This window comes from Neopsephotus bourkii, unplaced genomic scaffold (assembly GCF_033783945.1).
Source record: "Neopsephotus bourkii isolate Nb327-2 ecotype Australia unplaced genomic scaffold, CSIRO-AGI_Nbou_v1 NB_481, whole genome shotgun sequence".
NCBI lineage: Eukaryota > Metazoa > Chordata > Aves > Psittaciformes > Psittacidae > Neopsephotus > Neopsephotus bourkii.
In genome coordinates this window covers 1,647,787-1,666,386 of record NW_026900982.1, presented here as the reverse complement: position 1 = coordinate 1,666,386, position 18,600 = coordinate 1,647,787, and the positions used below count along the sequence as shown (strand labels likewise).

Genomic DNA, 18,600 nt, shown 5'->3' with positions numbered 1-18,600 from the left:
GTAATGCATCATAGGATTTCACTGATCCCAAATGTGCTTTGTTCCCTGTCTACATGAACTATAACTTTGTCCCAGTTTTTCTTGCAACAGAGTATGCTTCAGAAAGACTTCGGAAACCCTTCTGCTCTAAAGTCTGAATTTGTTTTAATGGAATACTGGGTGTCTTTGTGCAGCATGCAGTATGCATGAGTTACCAAATAGGTGGTTTTGTGAACCCTGGTAAACCTAACATCTACTGCATGCATGACAACCTCTGACTACCAGGAACTAACTGGGCAATCTGGGGATACAAAGTAAGATTTATAAAATAAGTCTTGTATTTGTTCTGCCTTTCTTATCAGTACAATGAATTGTAAGAATAAACAGGAACCCATCTTCAGCTGCACAATTCTGTACAGTCAGAGGTCTGGCAACCACTACCAAGATCCTACAGCCCCATTGTCTGACCAGGGCCAGACCCCTGGAGAAGGGCAGAGGCAGCAAGGCCTGCCCTGAGAAAGAGACAGTTCACTGTGTGAACAGTGCCAGCACTGCAGAAACTCAGCACATACCATCAAGTGTTGGACCAATGTCCTCAGATAGGAATTCTGGCATGGTACTACAAAGGACAACGCTATCCTGCCAAACATGGAGCAAAATAGCCAAGTGTAAAGTAATTTTCCAAATGATGTTCTGATTAGCTTTATTTTCCAACGTGTCTTTAAAGACTATTACTACTGCATGTTGGATGGCAAGGGCTAGTTGACTATCCAGCCATTCTGTTCTTTGCTCTTGGGCCCCATTTAAGAACAGGGAAGAGGCAGTGATCAATTACAAAAGGTATTATCAACAGAAACCTTAGCCAGTGATGTAATATAGTCACTCCTATACCAGAAAGGCAAGTCAATGAAATCCTCTGGAAGCCCAGCCTCTATCTATGATAGCTGTTTGTACCTCATTAAGGACTTGATAATAAGCTTCTCTGCATCCAGGTCCTGTGGACATTTTGCAGTGGCAGAGGTATTTCTGGAAAGAGTTGAGCTTGCACTGTCTGTAGGAACTTCCAGCTCACATACAGAGAAAGTCAGTTTTGAATTAGCTGTTGTAGGCCACCCAGGGACCTGTCCCCTCTGACATTCTGGTCCTTGTGCCCCTGAACTTGCAGAGTCCCACTGGAATTCTCAAACACGTTTTTCTGCCACTGTTGCAGAGCCTGGCACTGTTTGATCAGCCACACTTGGCAAGCCTCTTTCCTGTTCTAGCAGTTTATATCACAGGTCACGTGAAACTTGGCTAGAAGTCACACGCATAACCTTGCTTTGTTATTGCAAAGCTGAAGCAATGCAACAGTAGAGAAATGGCTTAAGACCACCAGATTCTGCACTGCATGCCTTAGGGCAAAGCAGAGACAGCTTTGCCAGACACACATCTGTTCCATTCATCACTGTGACAGCAACAAGCTGCTATTGAAGTCAACTGAAAAATTCTCTGTGAGAATGTTAAACAAGGCAGACAAAAGTGTTGCATCTTGTGATAGTGTTTTAGAAGCTGGGACAAGAAACATTTGGTTTGGTCTGTTTTGGTCACTATTTTAGGTCCATCACCTTGGTGTGCAAGCCATTTAGCACAGACAGAGGCTTGAGAGGAGCTTTGCCTGAGCGTACATTTTAAAACAAGCTCTTAACTGTACAAAAGAACACACACTTCAATATGCCTCTGACACAAGCTCTTCTGAATGACTTGCAGATGGTTGCTACCTGCCATTCACTGCTCTATCTAGTGATGATTTAATTCTGTGAAAGATCAGATGCATGAAGGCTAAGGGCAGTTATATTAAGCAAGACAAATAACAAAGGTTAAAAAGGAAAGCCTGATCACCAACATTAAAAATGAACATGGCTTTCTTAGCCACAGAGAAGACGACAGCAAGGGCCAAACTAAAAGACATAGCACTGTATGACTGATCAGTCCGGCACAGAATCAGCAAAGCAAAGATGAACATTAGAAAAGGATTCAGCCAAATACAGTGTTATGCAGGGCAGATGATGGGAAGACAGTGAAGCACAAAAGAAGGTAGGACAAGCAACTTGCATTTGGCAAGCTGAACTCAATCTGACAATAAAACCATAAAGAGAAATAATTACCATTACTACAGGAACCTGTGGTGCTTGCAGACTTCTCAAACCCTCAAGGACATACTAGAGGAAGGAGCTCACCAGGGTAAATGGACAGCTCAGAGTGCCCGTAAGTCATTAGGAGAGCTGGCCAAGAATGAACTTGGTGGCATTAATTCCCAACTGTCAGCAGTGGCAGCTTTTAGCAGAGATGCCCAATCACCCAGCAAACTGCCCTTTTAAACACTACGTGCTGCAGAAGACATTTTCCTCTTGTCATGTGTCAAATTCACACCCACCTTGTTCTGCATTCAACACTTCCTCCCTGCGAGTACAAAAGACAGTCCTTCCTTTCCTCCTGAAGTAGCCACTGAAACACTTGGTCTCTTGCAAATGCCTAAGCATTCTCCAAAGCAAGACTGTATTACTACACTCTTCTAGTAAAGTGCTCAACAACACCATTCTCCATGTTTCAGCAGGCTTAGAAAGCAGTGGAAGGCAAGATGACAGCGAGCAGGATCAACAACTAACCTTTAAGATTAGTCCCAGGCTTGCTATGCAATCCAGCAACAGGGGATGATTAACCACCTTACCTGTCCTGCACTGTACCAGCACCACAGGGACACAAAAATAATCAACTGAACACAAGACCATCTGTTTGCAGCTATGAAGAAGGAGTGGCCACAGGGACAGGACAGCTATGAGGCCACACTGCTATCCCCTGCACTCATACTCAAGACATTTTCACTACTGCAAAAGGGTATAAAACTGCATAAACACAAGACATTTCACAGTTCACTTCATTTGCACACAAAGATGACAAATGCATTTTTATTAGGGAGGTTAAAGCCTAGAAAAATAAGCAAATGGGAAGCCATTGGAAACAGAAATGCAGCACACAGCCATTAAACACTGAGTCAAACAGGAAAAGCAGGGCGTATTTAAGTTAATCACAGAATACAAGCATCCTACAGCCCTGCAGATCTGTATCGGGGATTGTAAACAGTGTTTGCAAAGTTACTTGCAACACTGAGTCACCAAAAGCAAGAGGATTTTATTATTTTAACAGCTGAATATCTGATGAGATGAAGAGGCAAAGAAGTTCAGTATATGAAAAGTTCACTACATAACAGCTCCCAGTGTCAAATAACAGCCCCCAGCTGCTTACATCCATGTTAATGTTCATCACATCCATTGACACTGTTTCTCAGTAGCAGAACTAATTTCTGCTTAAAACATTGTCCATGTTTTAAGTCAGAAAATTCTGCTGAAGCAGAACCAGTGGTACTTGCAACAGAGAGCTGGTATCATACAAAAATTCATGTACTTTCAGAGTTCTCTTTTCAGAGAGTTCCACAGAAATCAATACAGAATCATAAAATCATGGCATGGTTCAGGTTGGAACGGTCCTCTGGAGGTCAAGCTTGTCCAAACCTTCCTGTTCAGCAGGGACATCCAGAGCCAGTTTCCCAGGACCATGTCCAGGCAGCCCCTGAAGAGTTCCAAAGATGGAGACTCCATTACCTCATGGGGCAGCCTATGCCTGTGTCACCCTCTCAATGAAAAAGCATTTTCTGGTGTTCAAAGGCAACCTCCTAAGGTCCAGCTCCTGCCTGTTGCCTCTGGTCCTGTCACTGGACACCACTGAGAAGAGCCTGGCTCCATCCTCTTGGCACCCTCCCTGCAGGTATTTACAGACATGGATTCCATCACCCAGAGCCTGCGCTGCTCCAGGCTGAGCCATCCCAGCTCCATCAGCCTTTCCTCACAGCAGAGATGATCCAGTCCCTCCACCAGCTTGATGGCCCCTCACTGGACCATACTGCCAGTCCCTCTTGCCCTGGGAAGCCCAGCACTCCTGGTGTGGCCTCACCAGTGCTGAGCAGAGGGGAAGGATCTCCTCCCTTGAGCTGCTAGCAATATTTTGCCTGTGCATTCCAGATATCAACAGCCTTTGTGACAAGGGCACATTGTTCACCCATGTATATATGAAGGCATGCAAATGAATGATAGGAAGGAAAATTATCATCCTGCATTAGACTTCTTGTAAAGCAGTGGGTGGTATTTTTATGTTTAAATAAAAACCTAAGTTTTAAACTTACATGTTTGACCACATCCATTACATGAAGCAGAAAGTGGGAGTAGGCAGAGCAGGAAACAAAAGACCATAGACTCGGGAACAGATAAAGAGGATTTATCTTACAAGTATCTGTCAATCATGGCTGCATGCAGGGTCCTAAGGGGGAACTTAACAGATGATTAGCACTTTATCTGAATGAGTTCATGATACAAACAACCTCATTCTGAACAACCTGCATAGAGAGATTCAAAATCTGCACACAAAGCCAAATTCTAAGTTACAGACCACAGGAACAAAGGCCCCACAGAGCAGGCAAAATCCTGCTTGGGTTGCATCTTCTGACTGCAATACAGTTTCTATATAAAAAAAGATGAAGGTGCAGTAGGCCTACCACTCGGTTCTTTCTTAACTGAAATGGCAGGACAATCATTATCTGCAGTAGCCTCACACAGTGCAAGAATTCCATGCAATCAGAAAAACAAGAAAAAGACATTCGCTGAAATGCTACGAACCAAGCTACTCTGGGGGAATGTTTTATTCTCAGAAGGTATACACTGATAGAGTCCTCAGAAACATGACTCTGAAAGTTATGTTTTAAGCAGCTTCCACAAGTTTTGACTATTTCAAGTTTAACTTCCCTGAATTTCAAACTTCACATGTCTGATTACTGTTCTGTCACAACATGCTGAAGTGAAGCTGTGCAAGTGGCCTTGAAAGACTTAAACAGAAAAGCTCACTCCCTAAAAGCAGAAACTAGAGTGAAAACACTGTTCGGTCCACATGCCTCAAGGCCTAAAATCACAATAACTGTCTAGGTTGGAAGTGACCTCTTGAGAATATAGCTCACCCCCATCGCTCAAGCAGGGTCAGCTAAAACAGGCATGGCAGGGGGGTTGGAACTATATAATCTTAAGGTCCTTTCCAACCCAAACCAATCTATCATTCTATACATTTGTGCCCCTTGCCTCTTGTCCCATCATTGGGCACTATAGAGAAGAGGCTGGCTCCCTCCTCCTCATTCCCTCCCATGAGGTATTTATAATATAGAAATTACCCCTCTGAGGCTCCTTCTCTCCAGGCCAAACAGCTTCAGCTCTCTCAGCCTCTCCTCTTATGGACAGCTGGTACAGTCCCTTAATTGTCTTCGTGGCCCTGTCAGGACTCTCTCCATTAAGTCCATGTCTGTCTTGTAATGTGGAGCTCAGATCTAGACAAAGCGCCCCAGATGTTGCATTGCCAGTGCTAAAGAAAGGAAGGATCACTTCCCTCAATCCACCAGCAATGCTCTTTCCTAAGATACTGTTGGCCGCTTTTGTGTTGCTGGCTCACCATCAGCCTGCTGTCCCTCAGGATCCCCATGTCCTGATCTGATCTGCAGAAGTGGTTTCACAGAAGGTTAGCCCTGAGCATGTACATGGGGATGTAAATACTTGCTGAGTTTATGTTAAAGAGATCTTTCAAGAATCATCAGGAAGAAGCCTTCTAAAATGCTAATGTTCCACATGCCTTCAATTAAAGGACCCCAAAAGGAGTGGACATACTCAACTACCATACTAATACTAAAATAGGTAAATGAAGACCTAGACGACAGTAAGACATGTCCCTTGACACATCCTGGAAATCCACATAAAGGCAGAGAAAAAACCCACAATCCAGCAGAGCTGAAGCAGCAGGCGCCTGCTTTCAGTGCAACACAAAAAAGAATAAATCTGACCACAGAAAAGGCACGTTCTCATAACCTGGAGCACTGAAATAGGAAATTTAAACCTTTTCAGAAGATCCTAGTTAACTGAAAATAACAATCAGTCTAGAAGACAGTTGTTTGCTAGTGTTTTCATGAACGAGATGACTCACAGCAGCTCAAAAGCATCCTGAGCAAGGAAGGCAAGCACAAGAAGCAAGAGCTAGCTTTTAAGCCTTCTGCAAAATTAAAACGAGGCTTTATTACCATCAAGCCACAGCAGGAGCCAAATCTGTTAAGTAGTATGCATTCCACACAGTAACTTTGCAACAAGGCCAAAGGCACCAATTCTAATCACAAAATTAGACTTAAGCCCCCCCCAGCACCACCCCCCCCAAACACACACAAAATCATAACACATTCAGTCAAGTGCTATTTGAAATTTCAAAACCTAGCCACATCAGTTCAAAGCCCCTTGATAATCAAGTATAAGTGCTCCTCCTGACTTGAGGTGCATGCTTATATACAAAAATCAAGGCAGGTCTCTGGTAGCCATTTTGCCACTCTAGTAATCTTAACAGCAGCTAAATCATGAGAGGCCTGACAATTTATTGCAATTAGAAATTAACCTCATGCTATTCCACTGTTTGTTCAGAGTGTCTCAATGACAGTCCAAACGTGAAAAATCTTCACTTTATGGCAGGCTTTTACACCACTGGGATTCTCAAAGAACAGCAGAGACCAAGGTGAGACAAAGCCTTTATTGAAGATGTAAGTGACCTGCTACCACTTTCTAAAGCATTTTGGGGGGAAAAAAAAAAGAAAAAAGAAAAAGCTCCACTCAAAACTATTGCTCTCTCAGATCTCATTCCCTGCAGCACCTCCAGCCAGAGACAAACCTTTTCCCCTGCTTGTGAAAGCCTATCCTAGTTTTGCAAAGTTTCTAAGCAACTGAAACGTTTGGCTTGGTAGAGGATCTGCTTGACTTTATACATAAAACTGAATGGATAGAAGCTAAACAACATAAATACATGTTAAGTCTTCATAAATGAATGCAAACATGGGTGAAAGATTTCCATTTTTATGATAGATTTTTCTATGTCTGCTCATTTCAGCTATCCATTATTTTTTCTCTAAACCACACTTGTCTTAGTCTAAGAAACCAAACAACAAGCAAAGCCATATCCAAGCTACTCTAGTAACCCATATTTTATTTCTAAATGACCATCACAGGTGTCTATTGAGGGTATGAAAACCAAGTCTTTAAACAGGTAACAAAAATCCAAGAGAGTGAAGTAATGACTAAAATAGAGATTAGTTATGAAAGCATGCTACTCACAACGTTATGAGGCCAGTGCTCAAGCAAAACAGAAGCCCTATATTTATTGTTTTCAAACCCAAGTCACTGTTCAAGATCTAAGGATTAAACAATTTCCATCTCTCATATGAACAGTGCATACTGATACTACAGCACTGTTAAAAACAAGTTCTCAAGAAACCAGCCAAGAAAGCTCAGTATTTCAAGGCCACCTGGTGCTGTTTCAACACAAGTGAGACACCACAGCACCTTCTTAGGCCCAGGGACCACCGGCTGAGGCCCTTCTTGCCTTGCTAGAATGAGGGCCTCTAGTGCAGTGGTAACTTGATTTCTGAGAAATGGCTTGCTGGTCTTAAGCCTTGGTGCCATCAGTGCAACTGAACCCTCACTGAAGCCCAGGCACAGTCCTGTTCTCATCCTGTGGGCTTGCTCCTGGACCAGTCAGTCTGCTGCTGGTGTGCCCCGTTCATGACACAAAAGCAGCCTGCTGTACGTAACTGTCACAGCCCAACCTGCCCAGCTCACAGCACTCTGGCAAACAAGCTATCCTCAAGGGAATATGCCTTCTCAACGCCTCAAGCCCTGAATACATCCCCTTCCCCCTACACTACGAAAAGATCCCAGATTTAGTTTTTTGAGTCTCTCCTCTGCTGGTGATGCAAAGCAGCCCACCACATCCTCCTCCTGCAAACACTAAGGTGGCACACAGCTCATTTGGACAGGCCCTTTCTTTTCCACCACTTCCAGCTGACAGTAGGTTGCCAACTCAGTAGAAGCAAACTCTAACCCTTCTAATCAAGAACAACCCCGATGACAAAAAATAAAGAACTATTTTAAAGTGTAAATGCAGCATTCTATTTAACAGGACTACAAATTGTAGCACTTGAGTCCTTCTCTACCTCCCACCGCAGGCCAATTCTCTTCTCATATGCACAATTCAGCCTGAAAATAGAGCTTTGTCTGGGGAAACAATCAATAAACCTTACTTCACAATCATGGACTCATTTGAACAGGATGTTTCCCTGGCCATCAGGAGCCAGACACAGTCACCAAAACATTCATCTTAAAAACAAAACATCAAAGGAGTTAAAACTACAAGCAAGCAATTGGATAGCCAAGCACAAAGCAAAGGCTAGTCCAAGTCTGGTGCCCAGCCAAGTCTAGCAGAGCAGTAGCAGGAAAGAGCCTAATGTATGTGCAAAGTTCAGCTGGAAAGGACTCAGAGCAATGCGTCCACTTGGCTTGACATGCAGGAGCTAGCATGCACTAGAGTCCATGGGCTAGCACACTCTAAGAACAAGGAGAGGAAGAAAACTAACAACCAGGAGACTTCACAAAGGGCAGTGCTCCCTCTCTGTAAGGTTGTGGCTGAGAGCATGAGGAAGAGTTTGTATCCCAACACAGAATGCAGGGTCTCAAAGTGGGACGCATCTAAGCCATGGAATGTTACTTAACAGCCGCCTTAGAGCAAGGGAACACTACATAAATAGAGAGAATGTGTATGTTTGTGTGTGTTACAAATATAGACACACACGTATATATACAAATATATATATACAAATAAAATAATGTACATTACATATATAGTGATAGTCACATCACAGGAGCGGAGAAGTTTGCTCACCATTAGCAAATATCCTATGAAAGACTGTTGGAAACAGAGCAGCCCGTAAGCGGGAAGTAAAACGAGATAGAAGTCAATGAGTTGATGAAACAGCAAGCACTTAACATCGATAGAGACAGCTAGATCAGAATCATGGCAAAACATGGACAAGACTGAGAATCTGGCCCTGCCTCCAGCCACCTTTTTAAAATAAATGTAAGAAATACAGGTGTTTCCTAATTGAGAATCAGAATGAGTGAAGGAGATAAGACACCTCTGACCAAGTAGAAGATTACAGCCAACTCTGAGGCTAAGCAGCTGGAAATCCTGCTTTTTCTGTTGAGTGCTCTACAGTCACTTAGCACCCCCTTCTGCAGACAGCTACCTTTCTCTACATCCAAGCACAGATCTGGGCAGCAGAACCCATACTTACATACATGGTCACATAATTTAATAGCAGAGTTAAGACCAAGTAAGACTCAAGTCTCCTGGCACCTTGGCCTGCAACTGAAAGGAGACCCTGGACTGACTGCAACTAAAAAGATACTGAATCTAAAAAGGTCAGGTATGTTGAAGGCAGTAAAGCACATACCTCAGCCAAGTGCCTAGAGCCACTATTTGCAAATATACTAGCACAACTGCAAGTCTCAGTCGGCACATGCCTGTACACTGTCATGTCTCAGGGGCATCAGAAGACAGTACAAGACACTCCAATTTGAGGCTTCAGTTCTGTCAGGGCACTCCAAGAGCTGCCCCAAGGGGTTTTAATTCAACACCATCACCTTTTTCCATCTGTGACTGGTTCTTACATTCCCATTAAGAATTACAAGAAACATCTCCCAAAATTACTTAACGCAAGCAAGCAGCAGCATCCAACACCCTGTCTGAACACACTGTTCTCCTTTACAGAGTACCTTTGCCATATAACAGTAAAGCATCTTACAAATGCTCCCTTCACAGGCCCACTTGTTAGACAATATAGATATGCACAGATGAAACAAGGTGTTGGCATGTGAATCCTTTGGAAGAGCACACAGAAAACAACTTGGACCTCTCACAAGGGATGTTTTCAGCTGACCACAACTCCAGAAAGCAGCTGGAACATTCCAGATGCTGGGAACACCAGTTTTAAGTTTAAAAACTGCAGGCATCTTTCTAATCCTTATCACATATCCTACAAAGCTCATCACTTGACGCTTTTCCTCCTTAAGTTTACTAGCCTTCCATTTTATGGCACTAAAAGAAGAAAAGAGTTTGTAAATTAATGGATTATGAATGGCTTTTGCATTTAAGCAGTATGAGAAACGCTCCCTCTTTCACACTCCCTTTTTCTTCCACAGATGGCCCCTAGAATACAAAGATTTCATCCCTTTTTCCAAATCTTAGTGCAAAAGTAAGAGCAAAACCCTGATACTAACCTCTTTTCTACCTGCAGTGCACAGATGGCTCTAGAAACAAGAGACTGATCCAGAATTTCATGCAGAATAAGAAAACAGTGGTCAGTCCTGCTAGTGCACATGCTTCTGCAATCTGAAGCAGCAGTAAGAAGTCATAGGCAAAAGAGCTGCTCCCACACCTAAGCAAGTGTCACAGGAACAAGTACGAGCCATTTCTGCTGTGACACAAGTCACAGTCAATACTTGCCTAGCACTTCCTCACCTTGCAGATGGATGTTCTGAAGAACAGTAGTGGCTTCCTACCCCAGATTTTGCCCCACATTCAGCAAGTATTCTCTTTGCTTGAAACAGAGGAAAGAGGAGCTTTCAGGAACATAGCTCAGAATGGTGCTAGGGACAGAGACAGTATCAAAGAGCAGATCATAGTGCACTGAATCATCATTGCCCTTAAATCCATGAGAATTGCTGCCCCACTTCTCACTTCTAAGTAAATGCATGAAAGTTTTCAGATACCAGCCAGTTGTAAGAAATTACTCGAAGTAATAAACATGGGCCTAACATTGCCGGTGACCCCAAACATGAGAATAGCCTGTCCAGGGCCCAAACATGAGAATAGCCTGTCAGGGTACTGCAGTCAGCAGTACTAGAAAATCTCAAGCTCAAATACAGCCATCAGTTCTGGTGACACAGTTCTGACTTTTCTAGTTGTGCAGGCACTACAGGAGTAAGAATGCTTTCTGCAACATTGGCAATTTTAATTCCACCCTGCACTGGAGCCATAGTTTTCACATCCAGAGGACTCCTCTTCTGAACACAAGTCCACTCATCCTTACTTCGTTTTTTATTTAAGGACCAGCATCTCCCAGAAAAAAATCATTTCTGGACACAAGGTGAGCAAGGCAGCCTACAGCTGTGGAGGAAAGCTGCTCAGGAACAACAGCGGTTAAGCACTGATGCACACACACGATCCCAGTGTATGATCTCTTCCTGCTGAAGTTACAGTTGTTACAGCACACAGCTACCCATTAGCCTTTAACAGAACACTTCTGTCTAACTGCCTCTGTCCCTCCCAACATGACCAGTAGAAGCAAAGCTCTATGGAATTGGAGGGAGCGCACAAAGGTGTAAGCCTGTTGAGGCAACTGCAACCCACACTCAAGAGCCAACATTCTTCTAGACAACCTCTGAACGGCATCACTGGGAGCCTGAATGCTCTTGAGATGTTACTTTTGCTGATATGTATAACTTCCCTCTGGTAAAAAGCCAGGGCTCTAGACACCAGCTTCAAGTGGTTTGTTTTGACAAAGTGCTGGCTACCAATCAGAAAGACTGCAGCTGTATAATACTTTTAAGCTAAACTAGGAAGAGAAGAATCTCTTACACACTCAAGTCTACAATCAGCTTCCCATTAGTGGCCTGAACTGAATGCCAGGGAGCCAGCTGTGCTTGCCGACATACAGGTATCAGATGTACACAGCTCTTGGAAATTTCTCCCACCTGGACAAAGTCAGGGAAAGATGACAAAGCAAACCCCATGATGCCATCAGCCTGTGTGAAGAGCGAGTCATCAAATTTACAGGCAGATAGAGAACTGAGTGTTCCTTCTGCCCTGAGCCAGTCTCCCTGCATACAAGCATGTATCAGAGGTTGTTAAAAGAGTATAGAGGCCCCAGTTCTGGAACAAAGAGACAGCACAAGAGTTCTTTGATGAAAAGTCACAGAGGTCTGCAGTTGAAGAAGATGACAGGCAAAGCACAGCTTTCTCCCCTGTACATGGTCAGCATCAAACCAAGAATACACACAGACAAGCCTACAGGACAGCAAGTGCACACTCCTCAGGTTTGAGAATACTTGCAGAAGTTGGAAAACAGATAATCAACTGTCACTTGGAAGGTTATGTCAAAGTACAACACAATGCATCGTGAATGCAGACAGATTGTTAGAGGCATAGGAACAGCAAAGGTGGAAAAATAACATAAAAATCAGTATGCAAGGATGCACTGCATGCCAGAAATGTTACTTCTTACTTATGAAATAAAACACTTCTGCACAGGGTGGCTGCCTGAACAGGGTACATCTTTGCCAAACAGGCAGAAGACAAACTCAGCATCCTGAAGTCCAGGCCAAAGTGAGGGATGCTGGATGAGGATGCCAAGACGTGTAGCTTGCTGCAGCCAGAACATATAAGCTTGACTGTGTTTGCAACAATAAGTACTCATGTGGCATCAGTGGACACAGCTCTCCAGACAGCTCTCAAAGTTTCACAACTCTGTGTATATTAACGTGAAAAAGACTGCAGAGCAGATGAATCCAAGCATAAGGTGCATACAAAACTTGGAAGTTTCAGCACCATTTCTCAGGGGGTCCCCCGAGACCAAAAAATGAGAAAGGGGCTAACAGGAGAAAGAATATCCAGTATCAGTCCTTCCTGCACCTGAAGGTGGTCCAATCAAAAGTTAATTTTACTACCAATCCCTGGAACACCCGATGCAGAGATGGAGCAACATGTGTACATACATGCCTATCGTGTCAAGTAACACTGAAAGGATTAGATGCCTTTTTCTGCTTGAGCAGTTTGCCTTACAGGGAAAGGTCACTCCAGCAAGCCTTACCTGACCCAATTTTGATCAGTCCGTTGTGCTGAATGAAGATTGTGTCGCAAGTCAGGTTACCGTGGATGATTGGGGGATCACAGGAGTGGAGGTAGCTAGAGATACAGAACAGAGGACTGGTCAGAAAAGCACCAAGACTAAAGCCAGAAATCCTTCCCTGCCTCAAGAAACATCAGAAGAGAACAAGAGGGCAAAGGGTACAAGCCAGGGACTTACAATAGTAGCGAGGTACAATTAAGTGACTGTACATGAGCCTCTAGGCTGGGAGGGAATTATGAAAATTAAACTATTTTCTCTAACAAACAATATCTAAAACATGGGGGGAAACAGAAAGCTTTCTCTGATCAGTTCCCAAGAAACCCAGGGTATCAGAGTTAAAAAAATTCTTTCATTCATCCTAATACTGCTAGGTGGGTGTTGAAACCACTTTGGTGTTTTACACTGAAAACATCAGAGCCTTACTCTCACCCTACAATGATGTACAAACATGACTGGTCATGTTTTCAGCTGGCACAAATAAAGCTTTTCATTGCTGGGGTCCCAGGTACATTTGAGGCTACCTCGTTTTGCACCTCAGTCTGCTTGGGTTTATGTTAGGATCCAGCAAAAATAAGGCCTGTCAGCTCCCAGAAAAGCTTATTAGAATCCCAACTATTCATCAACACCTATATTTAAGCCAAATGGCAACAGAATTTTCTCTACGAAGTGGGAGTCGTGGCTGGTCATCTGGGTTACTGTTCCTCCAAGGCTGCTGTTAGCTACATACCAAGTCTGGCTCACGTAGGGAAGAGTCTTTAAATCCAAAACAAAACCCCCACATTGTATGCAACTGGGTTGCACCAAGACAGCAGAAAAAAGATGCATCATCATGAAAAGTATAGATCCACATGCACTTCTTACAGTGTCACACCACAATAATTATGAATCCACTGCATGTTACAGGACTGCAGCCAGCCAAGGCTAAGAAAGTTTTCCTCACTCCTCATACACAGAATGCAATTTCTTTCAAGACTTCTCTACAAGATCCTGTTGGATCCAGACTATAAAGCTGGATACTCTGGAGAGTTCCCTGATGCTCCCAAACTCACAATCAGTTGCAACTGTTGGATCTAAAACCTATATTGCACCCGTTACTCTATTTTGGAGGTTTCAGTACTGTCTAACTAAAGACTCGGGGATTGTTAGGGGAAGTGCACTTGACACTCTGCAGAATGTGGCTGGGATAAGAACCAGGCTGGGTGACTGAAGGTGCTCTCCAGGCTCTATTCCATGAAGTTTGCTACTATTTGGCAGCATGTATGTTTACAGCTTTTAGTATTCTAGCACAAGAGAGGCTACCCTTAAACAGATGGCTAGACAGCAAGATTGGTAACTTACATACCTGAGAGCAGAGAGGATCTGGGTACACCATCGCTTCCAGGCCTACAGACACAAGAACAGAAAGAATAAAAATAATTCAAGGATGAGGAACTAATCCATAGTTCTGTGATTCAGAGACCATTCATATGAAGGAATATATGCTACATCTGTGACATCTTAGATTTTATGCAGTACAGGCAGGTAGGAAATAAGCATTTAGAGGATCAGTACTCTCATGCTTAGTTTAGTTTCTATATATTCATATGGATCAAGAAACACCTCCCCTCCTAACTTCTCTCATGTAGACCTCTTCCCTCTCTCCTGTATGCACACATGGAAAGGGACATGCCTGTCACACCATAGATACAAAACTGCAGAATTGCTGGAAACAAAGCAAACAGCACAGGACAGCTGTCCAAGAGAACCTGCAACTGAACTAGTTACAATAATAAAAACAGAATTACAACCACTTGCTATCACCAGGTTGCCTTCTCATCAGAATCCTCTGCTGAACAACCTTTCCAGAGGCTGATGACACTAAGTGAATATAGGCACACACAAAAAAGCTACCTTTTCATTCATAGTTTTGTGGTTTTTCTTTGTCTTCTTCAGGAACTGTTTCAAGCTCCCTGAAGACATATATTCAGTGATGAAGATCACCTGTAGGAGCAGTACAAGACATTACCTTCTGCTTCTCTACCTCACTACAGGCATAGTGAGAAAACTCAACTGTTCTACTTACCCTGGCTTTATTCTCCTTCACATCAGCCCAGTATTTGTGAAACTTCACTATGTTCAGATGTTCCAGCTGAATTAAGTTGTCAAACACCGCTTTAACTTTTTCCTTAATATCAGAAAGACAAAGACATGTTGTATCAGAGACTGCATCAGCCCACATGTTACCACTTTCTTGGGTCTTGGTCCATTTCAACAACACTGCATACTTCAAACTCCCATGCTAAGAACAAACAGCAACAGATTTCACCTTACACTGTACCAGAGCTGAGCATGGCTTGATCACCAAGACTAAATGAACACAAGAGGCCCAGGAAAATAGCACAACAGCTCTCCATTGCATTTTCTGCCCAGGCCGGCTTAAGCTGAATTTGGTACATCTGAGCATCACAGCACTCCAAATCCAGCCAATAATGCACATGAAATGTCATCAATGTCTATAATCCCACACTGGTGCAAGGTGTTTTCCACATTTTGCCGGGAAACAGGTCAACTTACTTCCTGAAGTTTAAAGTTCTTCCGCTCAGAAAATTGAACCTCATTCCAAACAACTTCCACACCTTCCTCTGTATCCATGGCCAGGTAGGCACTGTCAATCCCTGGGACATTGCGCTGATTCACCTGTGTGGGAAGGATGAAGACATATGAAGGCTCTAAGCCAGGAAGACCAGAACACTACCGCACATCCTTCTTTTGAGTATTATGAACTTTGCTCATTAACTTTCAATTAAATGAGCATTCCAGGACAGGGTTGTGCACATGTATTTCAGGAATGGGACATACCCAAATAGGCCATGTAAGCAGCAGCCCTGGCCATGTTTGAGGAAAATCTTTTGCACAAAGGCTGTTTCATAGTAAAAGCTGCTTTTTGGTAACAATACTTTGGGTAACGTGAAAGAAAATTCTAAAGTTCATTTAACCACAAAGGAAGCCCTCCAACCATACAAAAGGGATATAAAAAAAAGTCCCAAGAACTCAGACACCACTTTCTGAAGGAATTTTCTGAAACATGGTGAGACACAAAACTGAAGTGAGGAAACTGACCAAAGCAAAGAGAAAGAAAGGGATTGTTGCAAGTTGGGAAAAAAATCAGGAATTGATTACACAATCAAAACTGCTACAATCATTTCTGCTATTAATAAGTGCAAAAGTTAACCCAGCACAAGAACAAGCACATCCACAGCTAGTATCAAAGACACAGATGAGCACTGAGAAAGCAACAGGGTAAGGGCCTGACACAGGACCTGACAAAACAAAGAGTTTAAAGCCTAGCACAAGAACAGCTAGGGCAGTAGAAATACTTAATGCATAAATACAAGATGAACAACACTCCCAGCAGCAGTTTACCATAACATTCTTCTTCCTGTGATATGTAGCAGCATCCAAAGATGCAAAGATAACTTTCAGCTGATCTAACTCTTCCCTTGTGGTAAAAGTTAATATAGAGATTTGGCTAGCAAATCCAGACTCACCTTCCACTTCCACTACCTCAAAGTCACAGCTTTTCCTGCTCTCTCATCTTCACATCCCTTACAAGGGACCCCATCAGCATCCCCCTTACTGGAAGCTTCTAACCATATACAAGGGCTTCCTCAAAAATCCCATCCCTTTGGCAGCTACTTTTACACTATCATAGAATCATAGAATCATAGAATCATAGAATCATAGAATCATAGAATCATAGAATCATAGAATCATAGAATCATAGAATCATAGAATCATAGAATCATAGAATCACAGAATCACAGAATCACAGAATCACAGAATCACAGAATCACAGAATCACAGAATCACAGAATCACAGAATCACAGAATCACAGAATCACAGAATCACAGAATCACAGAATCGTTAGGGTTGGAAAGGACCTTAAGATCATCAAGTTCCAACCCCCCTGCCATGGGCAGGGACACAAATTCAATGATCAAATTCAAACAATTTCATTTACAGTGTTAAACTAATGAGAACTGAGATAAATGATCTGCCTCATACAACACTTACATTAGTTAGACACTATACTGTAGGAAATAACTGCTGATAACACAATACTAATAAAACTAATGAAGAAACCAGTTTCTAGCAGGCAATGCTTTTAACTCTATGGCAGGCTGAGTACAGACTCAAAGCATCCAGCTGACCATACTGAAATGCAAAAAACCTAAGGCTTGTATTTGTAAAGAAACTCTGCTGTTTCTTCACAAGAAGGTGGGTACCAAGAAGAACTTGTAAGTCATGCTACCAGTCAACTAAACTCAAGCTCTTAATACAATGCAGAACAACAAGAACTAACACAACAACGGGACATGTACTCAAGAGAATCGTGAGCAAGGAGTCCACTGAGACAATATGTTTACTGTTGTACAATATCAACTTTTAATGGTTTGCATTATAAACACCTGTTCATTAGATAACAAACTGGGAGTTGCTGTTGACTCTCTTAAGGGCCTCTTGGTCTAGGTAGATGGGAGCATTGGGCAATCATCAACAGCATGAAAAGGAACAGGAAAAATACCAGATTCAGCACCTGACACAAGTTTAACCTGGGAGAGGAGTGGCTGGGGAGCAGCCCTGCAGGAAGGGACATGGGTGCTGGCAGCAACAGGGTCAGTAGAAGCCAGCACTAGGTCCTGGCACCCAGAGGGCAAACTGCACCCTGGGGTGCACCAGCCATGGCAGAACCAGCTGGGCAGAGGGGCTGTCCTGTTGTGTTCAGCGTTGGTGCAGCCTCACCTGAGCACTGTGTGAGGTGCTGGGCCCCACAGTTGGAGAAGGACACAAAGGTCCTCAGATGTGCTCAGAGGAGGACAAGCAAGCTACGAAGGGCTGGCAGCATTGTCCTGTGAGGAGCGGCTGAGCACTTGGGGTTGGTCTTGTTTGGACAGAGGAGGCTGAGGGGTGACCTTGTTGCTCTGTGCAGCTCTCTGGGAGGGGATGGTGGGTAGGGAGGAACTGAGCTCTTCTCCCTGGGATCCAGCAACAGGGTGCTTGGGAACAGTTCAAAGCTGCATCTGTCAGGGGAGGCTCAGACTTAATATTAGAAGCATTTCTTTACTGAGAGGATGTTCAAACCCTGGCACAGGCTTCCTGGAGTGGTGGTTGCTGCCCTGAGTCTGTCAGTGTTGAAAAGGTACTTGGACAGTATTCTTAATACAATAGTCTAGCTTTAGGTCAGCCCTGATGTGGTCAGGCAGTGGGACCAGGTGATCCTTGCAGATCCCTTCCAGCTGAACTATTCTATTCTACTCCACCAGTAGCTTGACAGTTTAGACTGACAACAAATAGTATAGGGGCTAGACCTCTTTATAATCTTCCAAGGGAATCCCAACAAGCCCAACTGCATTCAGTATTCTGTTACTGCAGATGATACACTGAAGTCACAAATGACTACAAGATCAGTATAACCACAGTGATTCAGATTGCTCAGTAAACTGAGCAATAAATTACTGAGGTAAAATTAGATACAATGCAGTGACACAAGTAGGAATAAAGATTACAGGCCATAGATCAATAAAGACAGGCTGAGCTACAGAAAATAACTCTTGAAAACGGTCATGGGAGACCAACAGCTTAGTTCCCTTCCCATCCCTCACTTCCTGTATAACTGAGAGATGAAATGTCTGAGATTTGATTTAAGGAGACATTCATCATATTTACAACTTGATTTATTTATATATATATAAATGTGTGTGTGCATGTATGTATATGCATATGTGTGTGTATACAT

The 18,600-nt window shown here is 43.3% G+C and overlaps 1 protein-coding gene across 4 annotated transcripts in view; it reads right to left on the bottom strand.

Annotated features, from left to right (window-relative positions):
• The window catches only part of NRBP1 (nuclear receptor binding protein 1), a 39,495-nt gene that overhangs the window by 7,938 nt on the left and 12,957 nt on the right, over nucleotides 1-18,600 (bottom strand). For 3 of the 4 annotated variants that reach the window (XM_061350289.1, XM_061350293.1, XM_061350290.1), the window contains exons 3-8: nucleotides 15,377-15,499; nucleotides 14,886-14,987; nucleotides 14,714-14,803; nucleotides 14,166-14,206; nucleotides 12,785-12,879; nucleotides 8,797-8,820 (exon numbers count right to left, since the gene is read on the bottom strand). In XM_061350289.1, the coding sequence (XP_061206273.1) occupies nucleotides 8,797-8,820; nucleotides 12,785-12,879; nucleotides 14,166-14,206; nucleotides 14,714-14,803; nucleotides 14,886-14,987; nucleotides 15,377-15,499 (475 nt within the window). The remainder of the gene's footprint in view (nucleotides 1-8,796; nucleotides 8,821-12,784; nucleotides 12,880-14,165; nucleotides 14,207-14,713; nucleotides 14,804-14,885; nucleotides 14,988-15,376; nucleotides 15,500-18,600) is intronic. The other variant, XM_061350291.1, reaches the window with a different exon arrangement.